The sequence below is a fragment of the Saccopteryx leptura genome, chromosome 1 (genome assembly GCF_036850995.1).
Source record: "Saccopteryx leptura isolate mSacLep1 chromosome 1, mSacLep1_pri_phased_curated, whole genome shotgun sequence".
NCBI classification, from domain to species: Eukaryota; Metazoa; Chordata; class Mammalia; order Chiroptera; family Emballonuridae; genus Saccopteryx; species Saccopteryx leptura.
Genome location: NC_089503.1, coordinates 148378580 through 148403987, shown reverse-complemented (window position 1 = coordinate 148403987; position 25408 = coordinate 148378580). Strand labels below are relative to the sequence as shown.

General features: G+C 45.4%; 1 protein-coding gene across 2 annotated transcripts in view; it reads left to right on the top strand.

The window, feature by feature from the left end:
• RAB3C (RAB3C, member RAS oncogene family) overlaps positions 1–21804 on the top strand; it is a 92333-nt gene extending 70529 nt beyond the window's left edge. For both annotated transcript variants that reach the window (XM_066377465.1, XM_066377455.1), the window contains exons 4-5: positions 6953–7077; positions 13990–21804. In XM_066377465.1, coding sequence (XP_066233562.1) covers positions 6953–7077; positions 13990–14177 — 313 coding nt within the window. In that variant the 3' untranslated portion in view covers positions 14178–21804. The remainder of the gene's footprint in view (positions 1–6952; positions 7078–13989) is intronic.
• Positions 21805–25408: the final 3604 nt, after the last annotated feature.

Here is a 25408-nt window from a genome sequence, read left to right as displayed (position 1 = left end):
CCCAGCCATCCTTCCTGCCCATGTCCGTCTCCACAGTCTGTCCTGACAGTGGCTCTCAGCCCAGTCACTGGTGTTGGAGGCATGGAGGCTGTGTGTCCAGTTTTCTTACTTCCCTGCTCAGAAAGGGGGTACCAGTCCTCGGCTTCATTTCTCCTTTGCTTACGTTTCTTCCTCCTAGTCCCCACTTCTCCTATTCCTGCAGCTCCTCTTCCAAAGTCCTGCAGACAGTGGTCTCATCCCCCTGCCCAGAGACCCTCCCTCCCCACAGGAGGAGGAAGTCCCCTCCCCCTTGGTCCTGACTGGCTGTCATGCGAACCTCGGTAGTCAGGCTGTGGCTGAACATTTGTGGAACATCTGTTTTGCTCGGCCAGGGGCTGGGAAGGGGCAGGAGAAACTTCAGATGGCTGAGTGAGGAGGAAACAGATGCTGAGTCTAAGTTCAGCCCACCCTCCAGCAAGTCTGTGCCCTCACCATCACCCTTAAGAAGCAGGTCACCTTGTCAGACTCTGTGAGGTTGTCCCTGGGGACAACACAGTGTCCTATCTGAGAAAAACCGCTCACACATGGGTCTCAGCTTTGTCATCTGTGGGATGGACCAGGACCCGCCAGAGCAGCCTCCATGTGCCGCCGCACTCCCTGAGCGTCCACCCTGACTCCGTGCTGGAGCAGAGGGAAGAGCGACCTCTCAGGCCGGATGGCAGCAGCGGCGGTGTGCCCCATTGGTTGCTGTGGACAGGACAGGTCTGAGAAGCTCCGCTGGCCGTGTGTGCTGACAAGGGTGTGGTGCTGGGACTTCACATTCCTGATGAGTCCTGCGTGCTGTTTATCTCCTGCTTGTGTTCTGGTCACTGAACTCCTCAGGCACTTTTGTCACATTCAGTCTGTTGTTTGATTTTATCTGATCACTGATTCAGAGTAACTATTTGAGAACGCTCCTTGTGTCAGACAGCTGGCTGCATGCCAGAGGCGTGGTGATGGACAGGCATGGGGCCTGCAGTCCGGGGACAGAGCTGAGTGAGAGGTCGCAGTGAGGTGCAGGGCATGTGTGACACACAGGGGAGTGTGTGCAAGACCAGGTGAGCCCAACACAGAGACACAAAATGTGTTTTATTTTATTTTATTTATTTATTTATTTTTAGAGAGAGAGAAAGGGAGATAGAGAAACAGAAACATCGATTTGTTGTTCCACTTATTTATGCTCATTGGTTGATTCTTGTATGTGCCCTGACTGAGGATCAAACCCACAACCTTGGCGTATTGAGACAATGCTCTAACCAACTGAGCTAACTGGCCAGGGCTCAGGAACGTGTTGTAGAAGTGCAGGCACTTATGAGGCTATGGGTAGATTTCTTGTGAAACTAATGAAGCTTAAATCTCTGCCCTGTAGCATTTGTTAATTTTATGGTGTAAACACTCCCTCCAAAGTCAATGTCAAGGTACAGTTTAACTACCAACAGAAAGGAGTCCTTAAGCTCTGACACCAGTGCTTTCCAGCCTGTGCCACCAGCCCAGAACCTGGCTCGTAAGCTTTGGGCCCCTCACTCAGACGAGCCCCTTCAAGTGTCTCATTTGGCTCCCTGAGAGGAGGCTCTGAGACAGAATTCAATACAAGTGGTTTATCTGGGAGCACAGAAAACACCATGGGGGTGGGGAGTGAGCTGCAAGTGGAGGCCGCTAATGAAAGGTGTGTTTGTACCACGGATGGGTCACTCGAGCTGAATAGTGCCTGGAGGTGCTGGGGTTCCTGTGGCTGACGTTGGCTCCTGGGGAGTTTTCGCTGTTCTGTTTGACTGACCCTGATGGTGGAGTGGCCTTTCTTGGAGAAGACTTTAAAGGCAAAGGACTGCAGATACCAGCAGCTGGAGGTCGGCACCGATGTGGGAAGGCCTGGGGGTTACAGATAGCAACCACCAGCATCGGCTACAACTCACCTGTGCCGAATTTTGTATTTGTAGTTTTCATTTTTTTCTTAACCTAGTCTTCAAATTTGTATTAGGTGTCAGCCTCATGAAACCTACACCCACCCACAGTGACAGCTCTAGCTTGTTGAAAAATGCAGCGTGTGTGGAACATTCAATGAAAATCCCCAATCTACATCGGAGTTGGGAGGAATAAAGGCAGCCAGAGGAGAAGTTAGGCTGGTAAGCCAAGCCACGTGGACTCAGGTTACACTGGGATCTTCACGGTTTGGCTGAGATTTGTGCGTCTCCATGGACCTCAGCAGGACATCTCCTGGCTGCTCATTCCATTCCGAGAAAGCCACCTCCCTCTGGGCCAATCTCTCCCGCAACAGGGCTGATGGGGACCACGGTTCTAACGGCTGCCGCTCACCAGGGCTCCTATCCGCACACCAGTCCTGAGCCAGCAGGGCCGAGACGGTTAGTCACTGACCACTCACTGACCACGAAGGAGGTGGTGACTAGTGAGCTCAGGAACACGGTCAGACTTTCACCAAAGTGTTAGTAGCTGTTACCTGGGGGACGCAAATTTCTGGTGATGTTTATTTTTTGCTTTAGCTTTTTTTTTTATCAGAATTTTTAGTGAGAATAGCAATTTTATCCAACAGTTAAAAATGATAGTAATAATAATAAAAAACATTGGAGAACATTTAATCGCGGATAATTTTTTAATGCTATTACTGTAGCATAAGTGAGTTGTTGGATATTAGATGTTCCTATTTTTGTTTCCTTACTGCTGCTCAGTTTAGGTTGATTATGTGTCTGTCAGGTTATTTTAAAAACTGGGAAGGAGGACAGGTGTGTATGAGTCGATGCTCATGCTTGTCACCTGGAGGGACCATTTTTAATTCCAGTGGTGGAGTCCTTGGAGGTTCTGATTTAATTGTTCTAAGTTGGAGTCATTTTGCAAAGCTGTAAGTGTTAAGGAGAACTGAATAAATAAATGATTAAATCAGTGAAAACATAACTGAAAGGCCGTCCTGTGTGGTCAGCAGCAGCTTGATTTGCCTCACAAGTGCCATCGGCTGAGCAGCTGGCATCTGGGGTGCGGCCGAGCCATACAGATGGACAGGTGCACGGACAGATGCTGTATGAGGACGAGGGTAGCCATGGCCAGTGCTGCGAGCCTCTGCTGAGTGGCTTTCTTCTCCTCTGAAGCCCCCTCCCCACAGGCGGCTAGGTTAGACCCCGGAGACAACCGCTGTCAGGGTCACTGAGGTCCCCTGGCACGCGGGGTGTGTTAGATAGAGCACCATGACCTGTGGCTCTGTGAGAACAGGCTGAGCTCACTGGAAATCAGTTATACAAGAGAAGGAATAGGAACTTAATTTATTCTGTGCAGAGTTCAGTCATTTATGTGTAAAACAGGAAAAATTCTTTTCCTCTCCCACCGTCTCATAATAGAAAACAAAAACAGAAAAAACCTGTGTGTGTGTGTGTGTGTGTGTGTGTGTGTGTGTGTAGAAAGAGAGAGAAAATATATAAAAATATAGAAAACATATAATACAGAGAGAGGAGAGAGGTTGTTTTTTGGTTTCAATTTTGTTTTTAGTAAATGACAGCAGATTTTTAATAACTAGGAGCGGGCAAGGTCTGCGCAAACTGCCACTTGCTAAGTTACCATGGTGACCAGCCTATTGCTTCTGATTCCATTAATCTTATTGAGTTCAACAGTAAATCCCAAAGGATCTTCCACTGTGATTCAGAAATAAATCATCTTTTCACGTGTATATTATTTGGTGACAGCCACTTTCATTAAATGTGTCTCTCTAACCAACAAAGAAATAAGACAGTCCGTAATGAGAAAGAAAAACAACCCCCAAATAAGAAATTTTACAAAATACCTCAAATGACAGAGGAGTGGACACAGAGGCGCCGTGTGGAAGGGGGACCCTCTCATGTCCCCAGCCGATGGAGCTTTCTCCCAATCCTACGATACGAATGAGAGACAAAACTTGAGATTTTTAATATTTAGATTGTAGGGATGAAAATGAATTGAGCTGGACTTGGGAGGAAGAACTCCCTGATCTGGGACTGACGTGTCTGTAAAGAGGTGCTGGCAGGTTAGAGTGGAGTGTGACCCGCCCGACCGCATAGGTGCCTCAGCCGCCCTCCAGGGGAAGGCCCCGACACTGGGGAGTCAAGAGTGAGCTCCACACTCACGTTGTGTTGGAGCTTCCTTCTCAACTGGCTGAACACATTTCACATGTTGTGAAGGTGAGGGAACAGGGATCGTTGGGTGTGAACCTGTGTGATGGAAGCTGAAGCCGCTCTGAGTGGAGCCAGGTTACAGCACCAGGTGCTTTCGTCTGCTCTGAAGGCCTGTGCCTGGGGCTGGGGTGCTTGGGGACGGGGCCCTCCTGCCTCTCAGCACCCCTCTTTCGTCAGAGGGGAGACAGCGATCACACCTCACTGAGAGCTCCCCTGCTGCTGGTTAAAGCTGTTGCTTTCTCTTCTCTTTGCATGTTGAGAACAGCTCATCACTATTTCCCATCTAATACTCCTGAAGGATTTGAAAAGTGCCGCTAAGAACATCCCGAAACCTCTCTTTTTCACACTTTGCCAACCTCTTTCTTTAAATTTTTATCTTGCCTTCAGCTTTTCAACATTTTGATTTCTGTTCTGACCACTTACTGAGCAGTATGTCTTCTCCACTGGAGATGGCTGTCCTCAAATAAGAACGCTGACAATATAAAGGGAGGATCAAAGACATGCTTCCTGTCCTCCTCCTGATAACAAGTGCTCCGAAGGGCTGGAGAAAACCCACGTCTCCGACCTGCCTTCCTTCATTTGGATGCACATGCGAGAGCCCAGGCCTGAGGGCTGTGCTGTGGGTCTGACTTCCAGGTCTGCCACTTACTAGTCGAGTGACCTTGGACAAGTCATGTAGCCTCTCCACACCTCATCGTCCTCAGCTGTATAATGGGGATGGGAACAACATCCCCTCTGAGTTACTAAGGATTAAAGTGATAAGATATTACCCACAAATATTAATGCTCATAATTACTATGTAAGGTGAAGTAGAAGGATGGTCATGTGTGTCATGATTCACACCAGGAGTTTATTCTGAATTCTAGATCCTGTTTATCGTCACTTAAAGCATCAGCCTATTCTATTCTAATTTTTATATTAATCTGGCATTTTTCTCTTAAAAATATAAGACCATGTGTATATTATATCTTGTAAGTAATTTTTTAAAAGATTTTATTTATTCATTTGAGAGAGGAGAGAGAGAGAGAGAGAAGGGAGATGGAAGGGGGGAGGAGCAGGAAGCATCAGTTCCCATATGTGCCTTGACCAGGCAAGCCTAGGGTCCTGAACCAGCAACCTCAGCTTTCCATGTTGACGCTTTATCCACTGCGCTACCACAAGTCAGGCTCTTATAAGTCATTTTTTTATAATTATGCCTGACCAGTGGTGGTGCAGTAAATAGAGCATTGGCATAGGACTCTGAAGGCCCCAGTTCAAAACCCTAAAGTCACCGGCCAGAGTGCAGGTTGATCCAGCTTGAATGTGGGATCGTAGACATGATCCCAAGGTCACTGGCTTAAGCCCAAGGTCTCTGGCTTGAGCAAGGGATCACTGGCTCAGCTGGAGCCCCTGGTCAAGGCACTTATGAGAAAGCAGTCAATGAATAACTGAAGTGAAGCAACTACAACTTCATCTCTCTCCTCCCTCTCCCTCTCTCCTCCTGTCTCTCTCTTTAAAATAAAATAAAATAAAATAAAATTATTAGTACCTCCAGATTTCCCAGGCCCCAAGTGACTTAGTGTTTTAAGTAGTTACAGTGATGAGGGAAACTTGTTTTTCTGTGAAGAAGAGGTGTAGAGTGACCAACCATCTAGGATTTCCTGGAACTGAGGGGTTTCTTGGGACAGGGGACCTTTACTCACAAAAGTGAGACAGTTTGGCGTGCGGAGGACCCGGGTTCGATTCCCGGCCAGGGCACACAGGAGAAGCGCCCATTTGCTTCTTCACCCCTCCGCCGCACTTTCCTCTCTGTCTCTCTCTTCCCCTCCCGCAGCCAAGGCTCCATTGGAGCAAAGATGGCCCGGGCGCTGGGGATGGCTCTGTGGCCTCTGCCCCAGGCGCTAGAGTGGCTCTGGTCGCAATATGGCGACGCCCAGGATGGGCAGAGCATCGCCCCCTGGTGGGCAGAGCGTCGCCCCATGGTGGGCGTGCCGGGTGGATCCCGGTCGGGCGCATGCGGGAGTCTGTCTGACTGTCTCTCCCCGTTTCCAGCTTCAGAAAAATGGAAAAAAAAAAAAATTTAAAAAAAAAAAAAAAAAGTGAGACAGTTTGGGCAAACTGGGATGGTTGGCCACTCTGACTATAAAGGAGGTGGAGGGAAAAGGAGAAGCAATAGTGATATCAATGCCCCAAATACAGAAGGATTCCTTTTATAAATATATATATATATAATTTTTATTTTTAATTTTTCTGAAGTGAGAAGCGGGGAGGCAGAGAGACTCCCGCATGCATCTGACCAGGATCCACCCAGCATGACCACCAGGGTGTGATGCTCGCCCATCTGGGGAGTTGCTCCATTGCAACCAGAGCCATTCTAGCACCTGAGGCAGAGGCCATGGAGCCATCCTCAGCACCTGGGCCAACTTTGCTCCAATGGAGCGCCAGCTGCAGGAGGGGAAGAGAGAGAGAGAGGAAGAAGAGGAGGGAAGGGGAAGAAGCAGATGGGTGCTTCTCCTGTGTGCCCTGACCGGGAATTGAACCCAGGACTTCTACATGCCGGGCCAATGCTCTACCACTGAGCCAACCAGCCAGGGCCCAGAAGAGTTCTCAGTGCAACACCATATTGTATTCACCTTCGAGCCAGGCCATCCCTGACGTGTAGCTAATGGGTGAAATTCTACTGAACTAAATACTTCCAAACTAGGTCATTTTTTGCTGTTATCATCATTGTGAGGTATATTTCTTCTTCATTTTATGTTCCACTTTCCTCTGATCAATTTTTTTGCCTGTTTTTCTTTTTTTAGGTCAACTCAGATCAAAACATACTCTTGGGATAATGCCCAGGTTATCCTGGTTGGGAACAAATGTGACATGGAAGACGAGCGTGTCATCTCAACGGAGAGAGGCCAACACTTAGGAGAACAGCTTGGTAAGAAGCAAATTACCAAGAAGGAGAGCTTTGTAATTGTGTGCAATACCATCCAGAGGCCCAGCTAGTTCTCCACAAGCAGGGAGTGGTTTCCTCCCACAGTCTGTCGCCTCATTAGGATCCAGCACAATTACAGAAGCAAATAGATGACCAGAACTTTATCTAGTACAAAGTATTCGAGTTCGTATTCCATGGGGAAACAGGACATGCCTGCCCTGCTGTGTATCAGGGTTTTCCCCACACAGAGTGTGCATCGAATGGGCACCTTGACCTCTTGTGTGAGTGCTATTCCCCAGTCTCCACTGGAGGAGGAGATGACACAGAATAGGTCACATTACAGAATCTGACTCTTGGGAAACCACATACAGTCCTCCGTTACAAAACTCTAGAGACTTATTCTCTTCATCTCACAAGAATGAGTATCAGATGTCTACTTCACCAAGTCCTGTAGATGAGATGAGCTGTGATAACAAGTAGACATGACAGAGCTTTAGAAATGGCCCAGGCTTTCAGACAGAAAACACTGTATCTAAAGAGAAAAGTGCTGGCGTGTGCATTTGGAGTTTCCACGCAAACGAGGAAATCCTTGATTTCATAATTTAAAGCATTTTTACTGAGCACCTGCTATATGCCCTGCAGTGTGTCAAACATCACAGGGGCCACAAAAGGTGTGTCCACAATCCCCAGGCCCGAGTTGCTTTCACCAAGTGGGGGACTAGAGGTAGATACAGGAAAGCAGAAATAATGGGCAATGAGTGATGACCTAAGAGGTGGATGGCCAGAGGGGAGCGGCGGGCAGGGCCAGCAGGGAGAGGCACCAGGAGAAGGTGTGGGCATGGGGAGGGACGGGACGCAGAGCAACGCAGGCAGACACCTGGAGAGGAAGTGTGTGCCGTGAGCAGGGCAGCTGGGAGAGGTGAGCGAGCTGAGGAAACAGAGAGCATACATGTTAAGTGGCAGCGTAAGACTTGAAAAGATTCGGCTTTCCAGCCTCACTGCCCAAAACCTACAATAATAAATGCAGCTCAGTATGTCTATACACAGAGAGAACAAAACCCAGTTATTCTTTCTAGATGAGGTTTATTATGACACTTTCTATCCAGTTATTTCTTCTTTTAAATAATGGCCTCAATCCATTAAAGTGATCCTAGGACCCAGTAAGGGGCCTCAGGATAGAATTTGAAAATGCCGTATGAAGGGTTACAACTCTCAGTGGGTCACTCTGCCACTTGATCATCTCATAAATGAACTTGCACAGCCCAGGAAATGGCAAGTGTGACCATTTCCTTACGATATGAGTCTCATTAGACCAAAGGTCATCTTTCCACCAAATGGTTTCAGAGCTGCATGTAGTCACTCAACTGTTGTCTGGTCTCTCTGGCTGCCCTTGAACCTCTATCATCTCGTTCATAGAGCCTGTCCCCATTCTATCAGTTTAACAAGGTCTTCAAAAATGTCTGAAAAACTTTGCAATCTTTTCTTAATCCTCCAAGCACCTTAGTAAGTTAAGGATGGTGGATAGTGAATCCCCCAAAAAGAGAGAAAGGAAACCTTGAAGAGGATGATCAGTGTGGCTTCCTGAGACTGTCTCTTCCCTCCCTGTATTTTTTTACTAGTCCGAGGTGTGTCACATGGGGAAAAACTTCTACACGGATGTAAATTACCCCCCCATACACACACACACACACACACACATACACATATTGGTTCAAAGAATTTCAGATCAGAGCCAAAACTTGTTTAATGTCATCAGTGAAAAAAAGCCAGAAATTGGCTAATTTTTTTCCCCTTCTAAAGAATTACTTGGGTCTTAGGAAATGCACCCAGAGGGTGCCCCCTCCTTACACTCCCCCTGCCTGGTACAGCCCAGACCCTCCACGTGGTGTGGAGGCCTAGGGAAGTTTCTAAACTTGAGGGGCAGAAGTGCTTTGTGTTCCAGCGTAAGTTTTTTAGTGGTTTCTAATTGATTCTTTGCTCTCTATTCCATGAAAGCTAGCAGTTGCCATGGCAGCCGACACTTGTGAATTCTTAGAGGGTCGTTTACCTCCTTTAATGTGGTTTGTCTCATGACGACCCATGCTTCCACAAAGAATCGCGGGAGCGCTGTAGGGAAGAAAGGACGCCCTCACGGTCTGAGGACAGGCTCTAAAAGCCGAATGGCTGGTGAGCGCCATTGTTCAGAAATCCATCACATGCACACAGAGGCTGTGGACGTTTTTAAATGTCAACACCATATCTTGGCAGATGGCTCAAAGTCACTACACTATCAATTCGGTTACTATTAATTCTGCTTTGTGCATAGCTGTCTGCATGTAGCATTTGCTCATGCTCATGAGGGTGCTTGAGAGAACCAAGTTGTAGCTGAGCCCTTTAAAATTCTTGCATGGCCACTGCCTTTGCCAGTTCAATTTAATTTGCCAACCATTTACTGGTGTTTCCAGTGTGTCAAGTTCAGGGAATACAGTGACAACCAACCTTACTTTCCAGGAACAAGCATGGTAGTGTCAAAGACATGCCCTATGGTCATCCCCTTATCCAAGACCCCCAGTGGGTGCCTGAAACAGCATATAGTAGAACCCCGATATATATAAACTATGTGCTTCCCTGTACATACACACGTGTGACAAAGTTTAATTTTATAGTATGTACCGTAAGAGACTAACAACAACTGATAGTAACAGAAGAATTATGACAACATAGTGTAACAAAAGTTATGTGAACATGGTCTCTCTATCTCTCTCTCAAAATATCTATCTATAGCCCTGGCCGGTTTGCACAGTGGTGAGCGTCGGCCAAGCGTGTGGATTGTCCCAGGTTTGATTCCCGGTCAGGGCACACAAGAGAAGGGCCCATCTGCTTCTCCTCTATCAATATGTAGTAATGTTTTAGATTTTTATTTTGTATCAGATTTATAATATGGTAATTATATATGTATAATCTCATAACTGAAGTTTTAAATATAAACTGTTAAATATTAAATAAAAAATTGGGAGTGATTTTATTGCAGATATAAAGTTATCTAAAATAGAAATAATTTAAGTGAGAGTAAGAACAAAGAAAGAAATTTGTTGAAGGGAAGGGACTTATATTGCCCTGACGTTGTGGATGAAAGAACAGTAGGACCATTTTTAGCTCTGTAGTGGCTTAAAGGTTAGAATCTCTGAAGTTTCCCAAAAATCTAGTCAGAGATACAAAGGCAGCAGAGAAACCAAAATTACTTCCAGAAAGAAGTGATTGTTTTATACTAATTATTTGAGGATGCAGTTTTTTTTAATTTTTATTTATTGATTTCAGTGAGAGAGTAAGAGAGAGAGAGAGAGAGAGGAAACATTGAGCCCTGACCAGGGATCGAACCAGCAACCTCTGTTTCAGGATGATACTCTACCAACTGAGCTATTTGACCAGGGCAAAAGGATCCAGATTTGAAGGGTGTAAAATTGCATTACTATTTCTTCCTAAAGCACATAACAGACACATATCCCTATTCTTCTCCATTCAAAATGTCATGATATCATGTGCACGAATTCCTAAAAGCTAGACCCATGCTCTGCATTCTTCCCCTGCCCAGCACAGATGCATGAGGAGTTCTGATGATTATAGATATTCCTACACTTTGTTGGCTCTCCAACTTGTAAAATTTGCCTCCCCTTCTTTTCCCATTCAGTGACCTTTTTGTTTTGATTATTCATCTGACAAATATTTATTGAACACCGATAATGTTGTTAAAGATCATAAAACATACATCTCCTCTCATGGAACTGAACTGTGACCTCGCGGAAACACAGAGAAATGTCATGAATACATAAATTATCGGGGGTGGAAAACAAGAACAGGTGGACGTGGAGGGGTGAAGGAGGGGCATAGAGTCCTACAAGTAGGGTTGCTTCTGTGTGAGAACTGTGAAGACTGACTGATAAAGAGGCACATTCTGTGTCTGTGAACCCTGAAATACTGATTCAATAAGACTGGCCTAAGTGAACAATTCCATAATCTCTCAAAGTTGAAAAAGGTCAATTAGAGATATTTGAACAGGATACTCTTCACGTGACAAGGACTGTGCTAGAAGAACAGTTTGTCTCTCAGGTGGAAGGTGGTCATCAGGATATGTAAGCACTTCTCAGAAGGACAGATGCATCACAGTTACAGGGGAGGGGAGGCTCTGTGGGAGGTCTCCGCCTCCGCGGAGAAGAGCTCAGGCTCACCACAGCGAAGCTGTCTCCTTTCTCCAGACAGGGAGCCTCTCTGTGCATCTTCCCTTCCCACTGAGAACAGAGACGGGGGCTGAGTGTTTTGTGTCAGAGTGACCAGAGTGACGGAGACTGGTCAGCTGGAGATAGAATGCCTGTGTGACCCCGCCAGCCACAGCCTTGCGGCACATTTTTTCCAGATTCACTGAGATATAATTGACATACTGCAGTATGTATGTTTATGTGTTCAGCATGATGATTGGACTTACATATATTGTGAGACAGTTACCACAATAAGTGTAGCTAACATCCAACATCTTATATAACTACCCTCCCAGAAGGTGTTTTCTTGTGACGAGAACACTTAGGGTTTGTCTTCTAACTCCTCACACACGGCACACATCAGTGTTCACCACTGTCATCATGGTGCACATCACATCCCGAACGCTAACGTACTTATCACGGAGAGTCTGTACCTTTGACTGCCTTCCTCCAACTTCCCCAGCCACCCTCACCCCTGCCTCTGGTAACCACAGTGTGATCTCTTTCTCAGGTTTGTTTTGGTTATTTTGCTCTTGTTTGAAATTCCACATATAAGTGAGATCATACAGTATATGTGTTTCTCTAGCTTATGTTACTTAGCATACTGTCTTCAAGTACCATCCATGTTATCACAAATGACACAATTTCTTCATTTTTTATGGCTAAATAATAGTCTATTGTATATCTCTAGGACATTTTTATCTACCCATTCATGGATGGACAAAGATTGCCTTCATGTTTTAGCAATCGTAATAATGCTGCTATTTTTCCTTTTGTTTTTGTTTCCTTTGGATCTATTTCCAGAAGTGGAGTTGCTGGATCATGTAGTAGTTTATCCTTAAGTTTTGGAGAAACCTCCATAGTGGTTTTCACAGTGGCTGCCCCAGCTTACATTCACACAACAGTGACAAGGTTCTCTTTCCTCCACATTCTCGCCAGCATTTCTCTCTTGTCCTTCTGATAATAGACATTCTGGCAGGTGTGAGCTGATGTCTCTCTGGTTTTGATTTCTGTTCCCCTGATGGTCATGGTGGGCAATGTCTCCTTATGTACCTGGTGTCCATTTATGTCTCTTTCTTGGACAAATGTCTGTTAGGTTCTTTGCCCATTTTTAATTGGATTGCTTGTGGATTTTGCTGTTGAGTGCATGAGTTCCCTGTGTGTTTTGGATGTTAGTCCCTGATCAGATAGATAGTTCACCGTCTTCCCCCATTTCGTAGGATGTGTTTTCACTTTGCTGATGGTCCTTCTGTTCAGCAGAAGCTTCTAGTCTGATGTGGTCCCATTTATTTATTTATTTTGTTGCTGTACTTTAGGTCTCATAGCCAAAAAAACACCATTGCTGAGGCTATGTCAGGCAGCTCTTTTTCTATGTTTTCTTCTCAAAGTTTTATAATTCCAGGTCTTAAATTTGTATCTTTACATCACTTCAAATTAATTTGGTGAATGGTGTAAGATAGGGGTCTAGTTCCATTCTTTTACATGTGAATATCCAGTTCTCTCAGCACCACTTACATGATAGACCATTTTTCCTCCATTGAGTCCTCTTGTTTCCCTTCTTAAGTAGTATTTGCTTGGCATTTGGTTGGACTCTTTATTCTTCTCCATTGGTTATCAGAGGTATTTTGACGTGGATGCAAAATGTTAGTCTCTTTTGTGTCCTTTGCCCCAGGAGCTGGACAAAATCACATGATTTCAGTCATTCTGCATCCATGTGGCCTCTCTGAGATTGGCCAAATGTGCCCAGAAGACCTACAGGGTGTAGAATTCAGAGTGTATTAGGAAAGCATTTCTGTTCTCAGCCCGATGCTTCCCAAATCAATGTCCCCTGAATGGACCAGAGCAATCCCTGGCTGGTCTAGTGGGTAGGTTGTCATGGCAACTGACTGGCAAGCGTGGCCAGGGAAAGGTGGATGCAGACAATGGGGGGCGGGCCGCCCAGAGCACATCCCTGGCTGCTCCCGCCCCAGCCCGTGTGAAATTGCCCCTGCATCGTCCATACCTTCCCGTGGTTCACAGCTCATTGGAAATTTATCAGAGTGTCCCTTCCTGGAGTTGGGAGGCATGGCTGCTGGTGACCAGCTTCGTGGGAAGTCATTGTAGGTAGAGGCACAGCCCTGGGGCGGGGAAGCCAACTCACTCAGAAAGTTATCCCCGGAGGGTGACACGCGGGCGCCCCCTGGCACCCATGCAGATACTAACAGTGGCCAGAGTCGCTCCAACCCTCTGTGGGGGACTTGGGGTGACAGCTGGGTCACGCGGCATTTGCTGGTCCCTCTCGCAGCAGAATCTGCACGGAAAAATCTAAACTTCAAATTAATTAAGAAAATCAAATCATTTTGGTAAAATCCAAAATAGGAGAGAAAAAGACGCCTCGTACCACCAGCCCCAGAACAGAGTCCGAGAGGCCTCGTGGTACCCGGGGCTGGGGAAGGGGATGGACGGACAAATCAGCACTGGGATGCTTAGTGTGGCCCCACTAACCAGGCCGGGGTGAGCAGGCTATGCTGGGCGGGGGGCACAGACGGGGCAGGAGGTGGAGAGGCAGGGTCCATAGCACTTGAGCCCCGAGCCGCGCATGCTCTGTGTCCACCCAGACCCCGGAACCGCCCGCAACCCTGGCAGGCAGTCCCCTCCGCGGCAGAGGCACGAAGTGACCACGTGCGCTTCCTGTTTCTTCCAGGGTTTGAGTTTTTTGAAACAAGCGCCAAGGACAACGTCAACGTCAAGCAGACGTTTGAGCGCCTCGTGGACATCATCTGCGAAAAAATGTCGGAGAGTCTAGAGACAGACGCGGACGCGCCCGCCGCCAAGCCGGGCCCGAGGCTCACAGACGCACCGCCGCCCGCGCAGCCCGGCTGCGGCTGTTAGGTCCTCTGGCCCCGGTCTTGTCTTTGTGAAGGTCACAGCCCTGTTCCTCCTGCCTGAGATTGTCTGCGGGAGCTCTGCGATGTCCAGGGCTGGACACGCAGTGAATTCTGGCAGGTTCCCTGTGCCGATATGTGGCGAGTGCGTAATCTTAAATTCTAAGGACTCCCCATCCACAAACCTCTGGTATTTGCATGTGATTTGTTGTCTTCTAAAGCCTTTACGTTTCAGATTTCTTCTCGGTTGAAGTAACCGCTGGGACCTGAGACTGTAATTCCACTACTGCCGACTTCTGTGCCATGGGTTCACGCCGTGCCCATCACCGGTAGGGACGGTGACCCAGGAATGCTGTGCTAGGAGGAGAGCCGGGAGATCTCAGGACACCTGGTTTGCTTCATTCTTAATTGAAAATCAAGTGGACATATTACACACATTTTCTGAGTAAATCACCAGTTCTCTGGCCAGTTTGCTGTAAAGGAATTGTGTCTATTTTTCAGTGTTATTAATAACTGAGGAGACTATTGACTATAAAGAAAATGAAATGCTGTATGTAAGTCCTTTGCAAGTTTCCTACAAGATTAATATTTACCTGACTGGAGCTAGATTTAAGCAGTGATCTTGGTTTGGATGTTTAAATAAGGAATGCCCAACCCAAGCCTGGGCCTGCTCTTTCTACTGATGCCACCGCCATTTTGGGCATTTAAGGACCCTGACTGACCTCTGCTGAAGGTCATGCATCAGGCGTTTTGACCAACAAGAAAGTGTATGAGTAGCTTTATAATGTTGACCCCAGAGCCCCCCCCACACACACCTGTCGCTTTACTAGCTAGCCCGCACCCCCTCCCCACCCGGTAACACACACCAGAACCACAACCTTCTGGGACCATCACCAACCCTGGAGGGAAGTTAAGTTGAAGCTCGTCCAAGCTCCTCTTCCCATGGGACACAGGCTTGCTTCCTGACCACGCCATTCTCTCAACCTGGCCAAGTGTTTACCTGGTTAGAAGTTATTTAAACATCATCTCAGTGGCTCCCAGTTTGAGAAAAAGACCGTTTTCCTCTCTAACCCTTTTTAATCCAGCTGTTCATAATTCTGAAGCATGTCCCCTTCTGTAAGGCTGTAAAATATGCTTCCATCACTGCCCTGGAGCTGAGCGGGGACACTTTCGGGACGCCACAACACTTGGAGAGAAGGAGGGAGGCCGAGCTGTAGGACCCCCACCTCCTTCCCAGACTCGTGCTGATCTGAGAGTGACAGCGATCTCTCAGTAGGCACCGTGACTGCACTGCAGGGAACTTGGTGTCACGTCCCCGCCCAGCTGTTGACAGTGGGGTCTGCCGGGAGGCGTCCAGCATGGTGTGGTGGAGTAGGAGGACAGTCACATTATGTGGACTTACCCTTCCTCATTGATTGTAGTCAAGATGTTTTTCTGATTTTCAGAGATAGGAAATCTTCCCACGAAAGTAAGAATTTGTGTGAGTTTATTAAGCAAAGATGTCAACAGGAAAACATACGTATGTTGCAGATTTCTAGAGAACACTTCCTACAGTCAGAAAGTAAGTAGGTCGTGTGCAATGTCAGTGAGTTAGAAGATGAAAATACAGGAAAGAGCACACCCATTATTTCTCCTACTTTTAGCCTAAGATGTGCTAACTGGTAATAAATTTTTACTTCAGCACACCACAAGGCAGGCCTTAGCTTAGTGAAGACAAGAAAACACTAATGCTTTATTAGATTTCCATAGGCAACTAGCTTCAAAAATCACAGAAATTAAAAGTGAAGGGAAAGAGGCGGCAGAGGCATCAAAGCCAATTTGTTTATAACTGAAGCCTGTTTGCATGACCCTATAACATTTCTGTACCCTGGACCAGAAGGTGGCCGTGTAGATGACACAGCTGGTAGGGTCACATTACAGCTCACCACGAAGCAGTGGAGCAGGAGGACCCTGCTGGCCTCTCTGGCAGCCCCCCTCCCGCATCCAGTCAGAGGTCAGCGATGGCTTTTTCAGAGGACCTTGATATGTATTATCAACTGAAGAGCAAGGTGAGGGAGGGTAGCTGAGTTTTGTTCTCTTGTGAACCTTTTTCCTGGAGAACTGATCATTATTGAGATGAATTGAGCCTCAGACCAGAGCTACAGTGTCAAACACACCAGAACTGAAATACATTGTGCCAGTCGGGGGCAGGTCATCAGACTTATGTCTGAGTGTCTTTGCGAAGGAACATTTGGAAAACTCCATTTTCCAAACCTTCGTGGAATTGGATCCTTCCTAACTGATCATCGGTGTGGAAACCAGCACCCTGGTGTGAACTTGACGGAGTGAGAAGTTTCCAGAGAGGATTGCCACAGAGCCCGAATGCACAAGCGCCCGTGGGTCTGCTGTGAGCCCTGTGGGAAGAGAAGGGTCTCAGTTCCTAATCTCATCAGGAGATCCTGGTTTTGAAATCAAATTTGGCAAAGAGGAGCAAGCCCAGGGTTAACCAAATGAGGTTCTATTTATTGGCATCAATATATATCACGTATAAAGTGTAGCACTTCAGTTCCAAGGTTTTTCAGCCTCTGTAGCAATGTGTACGCACACGCACACACACAGATGTGCATTCACACATACACGACACCTCCATTCTCTCCACCCCCCACCCGCAGCCTAAGGAACCACAGGTCCTTTTTACTAACGGCCTAACTAAATGTCTATTCAAAAGATCAGGATACCTTAAAACTGCATACTTGTTTGTAAACTTTAGACTCTTATCTTTTGCCTTTGACGCAATTTAATTAGTGTCTCCAATGCATCTCTCTTCCTCTCGACACCCAGCACCTCACCGCCTCCTGCCAGTTACGTTTAGAAACAACCCTTGATTGTTTCAAGTGAATACATCCAAGAGCTTTGGTTAAGGTACATTTCTTTTGCTCCTAATTGAAAAATTGGACTGAAAATGGTTTTATCAAATAGTCATCATGGAGTAGATAGGCGTTGCAGCCTCTAGGAATGGGGACATGTGCAGGAGGTGCGCCTACACGGCAGGTTCACGAGTGCATCACACCTGCAGGCTCACGAGAAGAATTGCTTTGGGACACGGAGTGAGTTCATGGCTGCTGCCCCCACTGAACAGGTGCTATTGCGCTGATGAGCTTTTGACATCTCCCAGTTCCTCACTGGCTTTCCTTGGAGTCTGTGTCCCTTTGCTGCCAGGACGCAAGTGCTAAGACTTGCAATCAGAAGGGAAAGTGTGATGAAGCCCCAGTCGTAGCAGAGATCGGCAGCATTGCAATCATAAATACGAAGTAGAAATTTGACAAAATTACAACCCAAAATATACCAGACATCTATATACTCCATAAACAAACATATATTTCAGCCTCCTAACTCTTGTCCAAATTGATGATAGCTTTTGTGTTGGGCACATTTTTTATTTTTCAGGAACCAATTTAAACTTCCAGTTTTAAGTACATCTATGCTGAGAATACTTTCAGGTACACTTTGTTCTTTATTTAGAGTAAAATACAGTCACCGTTTGAACTTCCATGAAGCTGCATTAATGTTGGGGCAGAGTAGTCAGTGGTCAGTGGCTCATGGTGACGCACTCTGTCCGATGTGTGTCCGAGTGCTGGGTGGTCCTCAGCCAGCCATGTGCATTGGTGGGATGATATTAAAAGTGTCTCCAGACCGTACCACATTATCTCAGGGCCGAGGTAGTGGCTGCATGTGACAGGTAACTCTTAAAGTCATAACTAAAATTGTGTAGACCCGAAAGTGTTTGTTGTAACTGTCACATAGTATTGAAATCCTACGCCAGGAATGTTTGCTGTGGTATTGCGGGGGGGGGGGGGGGGTGTGTTTCTGTCATAAGAACCCTCTGTCCATCAGAGTTTGCAGACTGGCCCCTGGAACTCTTGTTCCCTGGGAGCATCCTGTGTGCTCGTGGCGCCAGGTGAGCAGCGGCCCGTGGGCCGGGAGGACGCAGCCTCCACAGCTCCATGAGGCTTTGTCTGTTGTGTCCTGTCCACACTTCCCAGTTCACAGGGGAAAGGGTGAGGTCTTGCTGAAGGGCTGAACCACGAGGCTCAGCTTTTTAGAGTCCTTTATATTTTAGGTGGATTTTGACCAAAGCCAGTTTAAGACATAAATAACCCTGTTTTATGTTATGGAATGAATTGAAACAAATTGGGTAAAAGTTGAAGGTTGTAACCAGAGAAAAGAAAGCATCTTTCTCCCCACAGTGCACCTAAGGGCTCCAGATTCTAGAAATACAGTCTTCCCTAAGGGGCAAGCACAGGTCTGGGGTATTCACTAAACGATATCTGCTGATTCTCGTTGGTATTTTATAAATAAATGTAATTTTTTCCTCAAAATCTCTACAGAAATGCTTGATACTCTAGTCAAATAATACTTCCCTTTGGTAGATTAAAGTATTTACACTGGGGCCACAAACATAGTGTTGCCCTCCCAAAACACACACACACACACACACACACACACACACACACCTACCTGTCAGGAAGGGGTGTCTTTACACCGTGCTGGCTCAGTGTGAGGAAAGAGGGAGTTCTGGGTGAATTCCAGCTGCAGCGCACAGTTGTTTAAAACGGTCTTTGAAATGGATTCTGCACACTGATGTGTGTGTCTGTGCATGTAATTAATTCCCATTTAAAAGATGATAGAACAAGAATACATTTTGCAAACTTTCTAGACAAAAGAACTTATTTGAAAACTACTGTCAGAGCTCAGATGTTTAGAGCAGACTGTCTAGCTAGCGGACAAATCAAACTTTGTCCTTCCTGACATTTATCATTTCAGTGTTTCAAAGCGCTAACCTCACAGACGGACAGACAGGACCAGGACTAGGAAATGACGCTGGGGTTTCACCACTTACCTCCTGTCAACACTGACACCGGTGGGGTTTCAGCCAGACACAACTTGCTGAAATGGGGTTGGGGTTTCCTGTGCATTTATGTCATTCACTTGTGTTTATACTCTTCTTCATCGTGGACAATTGAGAGTTGGCTGTGACTTTTATTTTTCAAGGAAAATGTTTCCACATTCGTGTTTGGAATTGGCCAGGGGTTGCTTTGGTTCATCAAGGCCATCCTTAAAGACACAGATGGTCTGAGAGCCATACAGACACCCGGCCTCTCAGGGAAGTAAGCATGACTTCCATCGTCTAGTGGTTCATATGCCCCAGAAACGTGAACTCTGGGGTTGTCTGCCGCGTCATTATGATGGTGTTCCACACTTAGTCCCATCATCCTTAGGGTGTGTGCTGAATGAAAAATCTGTAATTCCTGTTAATATATTGTTAATATCAGACGTGATGTGCTACCGTTGGACTGTCCAAATGTACAACTATTTAATGGTGTTTGTGGAACTGAAATGTCTTAAATGTTGCATGAAATATGTTATAAAAAATAGATGTTTTTTCTATTTTCAACACCTCAGAATTGAGGGTTCATGGGCCAATAAGTGCAATATTTAATGACTTACTCAGTGTATATAAACTAGTGAGAGATTGGATTATAATGACTGTGTGAGATGCTTTGGATGGCTGCGTGACTTATCCACATTATTTCCTGTAGCTGTATTTGTTTAGTGGTGCAATTTACAGAGTAAATACCTTACCGGTGTCATGTGAAACCCCTCTGTGCCTACTTCAAAGTACTTTATTTCCTATAAGACCAAACATTTAGTATCTGCCAATATATGACAATTTTGCCTTCTAGAATTGTGGATTTTGTTTTCAAAGACAGAATGGTTTTTTGTTTATTTTATATAGGAGTTTTCTTGTTTAATTCAGATCCTCTTTTAGCCTGTTTTGAGAGGCTAATTGAGATGCCTAAGAAAATATATGCACATAAGAAAAAGTCATTGTTATTTTTTTCAGAAATGTTATCACATGTTCTGTCTACTAGGAATTCTCACTCTTGTAATTGTTTCTATATTTTATTGTAACTCAACCTTGTATATATTTTGTTTGCAAATTTAACACGGTCAACCCTGGAACTACTAATATAATCATGTCTTTTTAGGGTGTAGCTGATGTTATGTTCACCTGAATTCTCAATTGTCCACATCAGGGATACGAGAGAGAGGAAAGTGAGATTCCTCACGTCACCTTGGTATGTCATCCTAGACTCTAGACTCATACCTTCGCCCTGAAACCCCCTTGTTAATCCCACAGTTGGTGGCCTAGAACCTCACTGAGACGCAAAATCAAGACATTAGGCCTAGTTGCTGGATTGAAAAACACTCTTTATGTATGTGAGGTTTAAAGTAGGTCAAGTACCTCGAACTCCTATTTGCTATTCAGTTTTTAAGGCAAAGCATTCATCTTCATATTGTGCTTTTCCATTTTACTTACTCAGCAGGTAAATTGTGACACCCTCAGAAAAGCTGAGTCATTCACTCAAAATGATGAGCAGTTGTTTAGATATATGGTCATCTGTCCATCGTGTGAAGCCTTCATTCAGTTCTCTCCATGCAGTTGCCTGAAACTAACGTGAGGATGTGCCAATCATGTTAAATGGCTTTGGGCTCCCGCTGGGGACGAGTGGTCTGAGATTCATACTCAGCTCTCAAACCCACTGAAGAAGTCAGGTGTAAGTGATGGCTTGAGGCCAAATTAAAAGAGAAAAATGTAAGCAGGTAGTCAACATTAGAATGATGATTTAAGGGTGTGTTTAGTTAGTCCCTGAATGCCGTGTGCTCGGTGCTGATCTTGACGGCTAGAGAAGGAGGGGGAGAAGCTGGGACACACGGTCAGTGCTGACTTACGGCAGGAAGAATGCAGGAGCACAGAGAACAGGGGGCCTCTCAGCACTGGCAGAGTCAAGAAGGACCCCATTAAAGATGTCAGACATGATCCCAGAAAGAATTCACTGTGAGGAGATGGTGCCCAGCGCATGGGTAGGATGGTCACAGCACGTTCTGTGAATTGAAGGATGACACAGCCGCAGCTGGAAACCCTTCTTCTTCCCCGCAGAGCCAGACTGGCCCCTTGAAAGCCATCAAGTTGCCCACTCTCTTTCTCTCTTTGTCCCCATGACGAACAGCTGTGGCATCATCATATTTCCCTGAGCAGCCCCAGACACGGCCACACAACACAAACTGCTTTAGAGCCACATCAGAACAGCTGATTCAGACATTTTTTCCCGAGCACTGGACCAGAAGGCATTGTTCCATCCGGTGCTGAGCAGGCAGCTGTGCTCCCAGAGCCGTTTCTGTAGTCCTGTGTGGCCCATGAAGTGCGCTGGGATGTGCACAGAGGAAGACTTTCCCTTGTAGCCGGGCAGTTTGGGCTCCTCTGTGACTGCACTGTGGAGCTGTTCTTGAGAAAATACTAACAGCTAAATGCTTTCATGTAGTGACTGACATTTTGTTAAAAACTACCGCTGCGCAGCAAACATCATGACTCTTCGTGTGCTGGCAGGGGCTCTCGCCTGGGTTTAAAGCTATGAAGTATATTCACATTGTGAAGTTTTAATTCTCTTTATTGAAATTAAGTGTGCAAAAATTGTATGTGCTATATTAGGTATTAAGTTTGTATGTGAATTCCATATAGAAAGTGGTTTTTGTTCTTTGGATTTATCTTGTTTTAATTTTTGGAGATTACAATAAATATCTAAGAGACTATATTCCTGAATTTCTCAGCCTTAGTCTGGTCATTTTTTACTCTCCTTTCAATTTGAATTATTTTTCATTCTAGAATGGCTATTTCCATGTCTTGTTACCTTACTATTCTAGGGCTCAAGGTTGAAAAATTAGAAACAGAAAGTAAATACGTTTTTATTTAGGGAAAATGGATTTTTTAACATCTGCATTTATACTTTCACATAGAAGTTAATGCAATATTTGTGATATTTTAAGTCAGGTAACTTTTTCTTCCTGAGGGCATTCCAGAGTCACAAAGCTGTAGAGTCAAAAATGGCTGTTAAGATATTCACCCATTTATGTCAGAGGTTGAAATTTTTGAAACTCGATTCTTCAAAAACTTTCTGATAATTCACATTTCTCTTGGACAAGTTCCCAGAATGCCGGTCTCTGCAGCAGTGACCAACCCTGTGCACCGTGTGAGCACACGTACCCTCAGGGGGCAAACATGAAAAACTAGACCTCAGTGGTGACCTTGAGCAGTAGGATATCACTAACTCCCACGTCCCTACCGTTCCAATAATGAAACACGCGGTATCAATGGGTTAAAGAGTCACCTGTGCTAACTAAGGACCACATAACCCTGCACCTGAAGCTGAGGACCCAGAGATCATTTTGTCACCCTACTGGCCCAGCCTAGGGAAGAAGTACTCGTCAGGGACAGTGCGGATCGGACGTGTGATTGGCATGGCTTCATCTAATGCATGACATGTGACAGAGTGATGCTGCAGATGCTGTCGGCCCACCTTGGTCCTGGAGCTCAGGGCACCATGAGGGGCCATCTGTCAGTCTGTGCCACACAGCAGACCCACCACAAGTTTTGAGGCCACTCAGTGTCCTCATTGTGCCACCAGGTCTTTTTCTAAATACCTTCTTTTTCAAATATTCCTCTCAGGGACATTTCCAGGACTCTGCACTAAAAATAAGCAAAGTGACAAGGTCCCAGAAATACTCACACTGGTCCATGTGGGTCAAAGAGCTTCCTGAAATACGTGGCAGGAGAACCACTCACCTGGGTACACAAAGCAAGTAACATGGAAAGGACCCACAATCAAGGTATAAATAATAAAATAGACCTCCAGTTATCATCAGTAAACATTTACAGAATATCTTTTACAAGCTAATTTCCTGGTACACATAAAAATACATACAGTCCTTTTCATTTCGTGGATACCAGATTAGGGAAAGGCTCAATTTAAAAAACTTTTGTAGACAGTCAAAGCTTAAAAAACACATGAAAGAATGTAGTAATGTGAGGAGGTAGGAGAGTTTATTTTGTTGATTGTAAGTTCACTAATAATTACATAAGCCTGACCTGTGGTGGCGCAGTGGATAAAGCATGGACTTGGAACGCAAGGTCACCGGTTCAAATCCCTGGGTTTGCCTGGTGAAGGCACATACAGGAAGCAACTACTATGAGTAGATGCTTCCTGCTTCTCTCCCTCTTTCTCACTCTCCCTATCCTGTCTCTCTCTTTCTCTCTCTCTCTCCCCCCCCCTTCAAAAATTAATAAATAAAATCTTTTAAAAATAATTACATTAAATAGTAACAGAACTCTTAGTATTTTCAACAGTTCAGGGCCTGCACAAACTGTGTTCTATCAATAGAAACCAGTGTTACCATTGGTGAAGTATTGGCCCCAAATGCAGAGGCTACTGGTTCGATTCCTGGTCAGAGCACATACATGAACGGATTAAGGTTCCAGTCTCGCCTGACCAGGCTGTGGCGCAGTGGATAGAGCGTCAGACTGGGATGCAGAGGACCCAGGTTCGAGACCCCGAGGTTGCCAGCTTGAGCGCAGGCTCATCTGGTTTGAGCAAAAGCTCACTAGCTTGTACCCAGGCTCGCTGGCTCGAGCAAGGGGTTACTCAGTCTGCTGAAGGCCAATGGTCAAGGCACATATGAGAAAGCAATCAATGAACAACTAAGGTCTCGCAACAAAAAACTGATGATTGATGCTTCTCATCTCTCTCCATTCCGTCTGTCTCTCTGTCCCTGTCTATCCCTCTCTCTGACTCTCTCTCTGTCCCTGAAAAAAAAAAAGGTTCCAGTCTCTCTTCCTCTCTGGCTAAAATCAATCAATAAAAAAGATTAGAAATCAGTGTTATGTAAGTGAAATTGTGCCCCCTGCAGTCCATCTGAGGAACTCATCATCTGGAAATGTTCACAATCTCAGGGAGGGAATCTGTAGATGGTGAGTTCTATAAAGTAAATGACTAAGATTATTCATTCTCTGCTACATTATCAGAGAGTTATTATTGAAGAGTCATTTGCAAGGAATGAGAAGAAGCAGTGGTTTTCAGATGCCCATAGAGGTTCATCACATGCCCCAGTCTCCAAGGTGTCTCCTGTCCTGTGCCTCTGGACGTGGGAGGCGTCTGTCCACTTGGCTCTGCCATCCCCATGTTGCAAGGTGGATGGCTTTTCCCTGTTTTCTAGTCTCAGTTTTCATGCTGCTTCTTTAAAGACATACTTTCCCTGGTTGTCCATTTTTCTGTCACCACATTTTGCTGTTTTTCTTCATAGCCCTGTCTTAATTTAAAATGATGTATTTATTTTCTTTTTTAAAATTATTTTCTTGCTTTTTAAAAAAGATTTTATTTATTCATTTTAGAGAGAAGAGAGAGAAGGGGGATGAGCAGGAAGCATCAACTCCCATATGTGCCCTTGACCAGGCAAGCCTGGGGTATTGAACCAGCAACCTCAGCATTCTAGGCCAATGCTTTATTTAAAATGATTTATTTATTTTCTACCCAAGTAAACAGTAAGCTCCATGGTCATGTCTGTTTGTTCACCAAAGTGGATTCTGTGGTACATGCCGGTCCCAGCGCTTTAGATTAGAGAGTGCCTACATGCAGTGCGGTAGTGACCTCCCTCACGGCTGCCCTCAAACCGTCCTTCTTCAAGGAACATGGGTATGGATTTATCACTGCCTGTTGCCATGGGTTTTTATGTAGTTTAAAAAATTATTATTCAGTTCAAATAATTTCTAACTTCTATTTTGATGTATTTTAGGAGGTATTTAAAGTATATTTTATCACTTTTAAAATATTTTTTATTGCCCTGGCCAAATAGCTAGGTTGGTTGGAGCATCTTCCCAAAGAGCAGAGGTTGCATGTTGGATCCCCCAGTCAGGTCACATTCAAGATTCCTGTCTCTCTCCCTTCCTCTCTATAAAAATCAATAAAATAAACTCTTAAAATATTGATTGATTTTTGAGACAGAAAAAGAGGGATTTGATGTCCTACCCATCCATGCATTCATCGGTTGATTCTTGTATGTGCCCTAATCAGGGATCAAACCCACAACCTTCGTGTATTGGGATGACACTCTACCTACATGAACTCCTCCACCAGGGCTATAGTAGAATTTTTAAGTTACTTTTTGTTCATGATTTTTTCATTAAATACAATGAGAGCAAGAAATCCTTTAAAGTTTCTTGGAGCTTGTTGTTACATAGTACAGAATGGTCACTTGTAATTGTTCCAAGCGCGCTTCTCTGCTGCCACCTCGTGTGCATCTTGGGAATAACACCTCAGTGCAGGTCTGCAGGAAAGGTGGCTGATAACAGCGGATTATCACAAACAC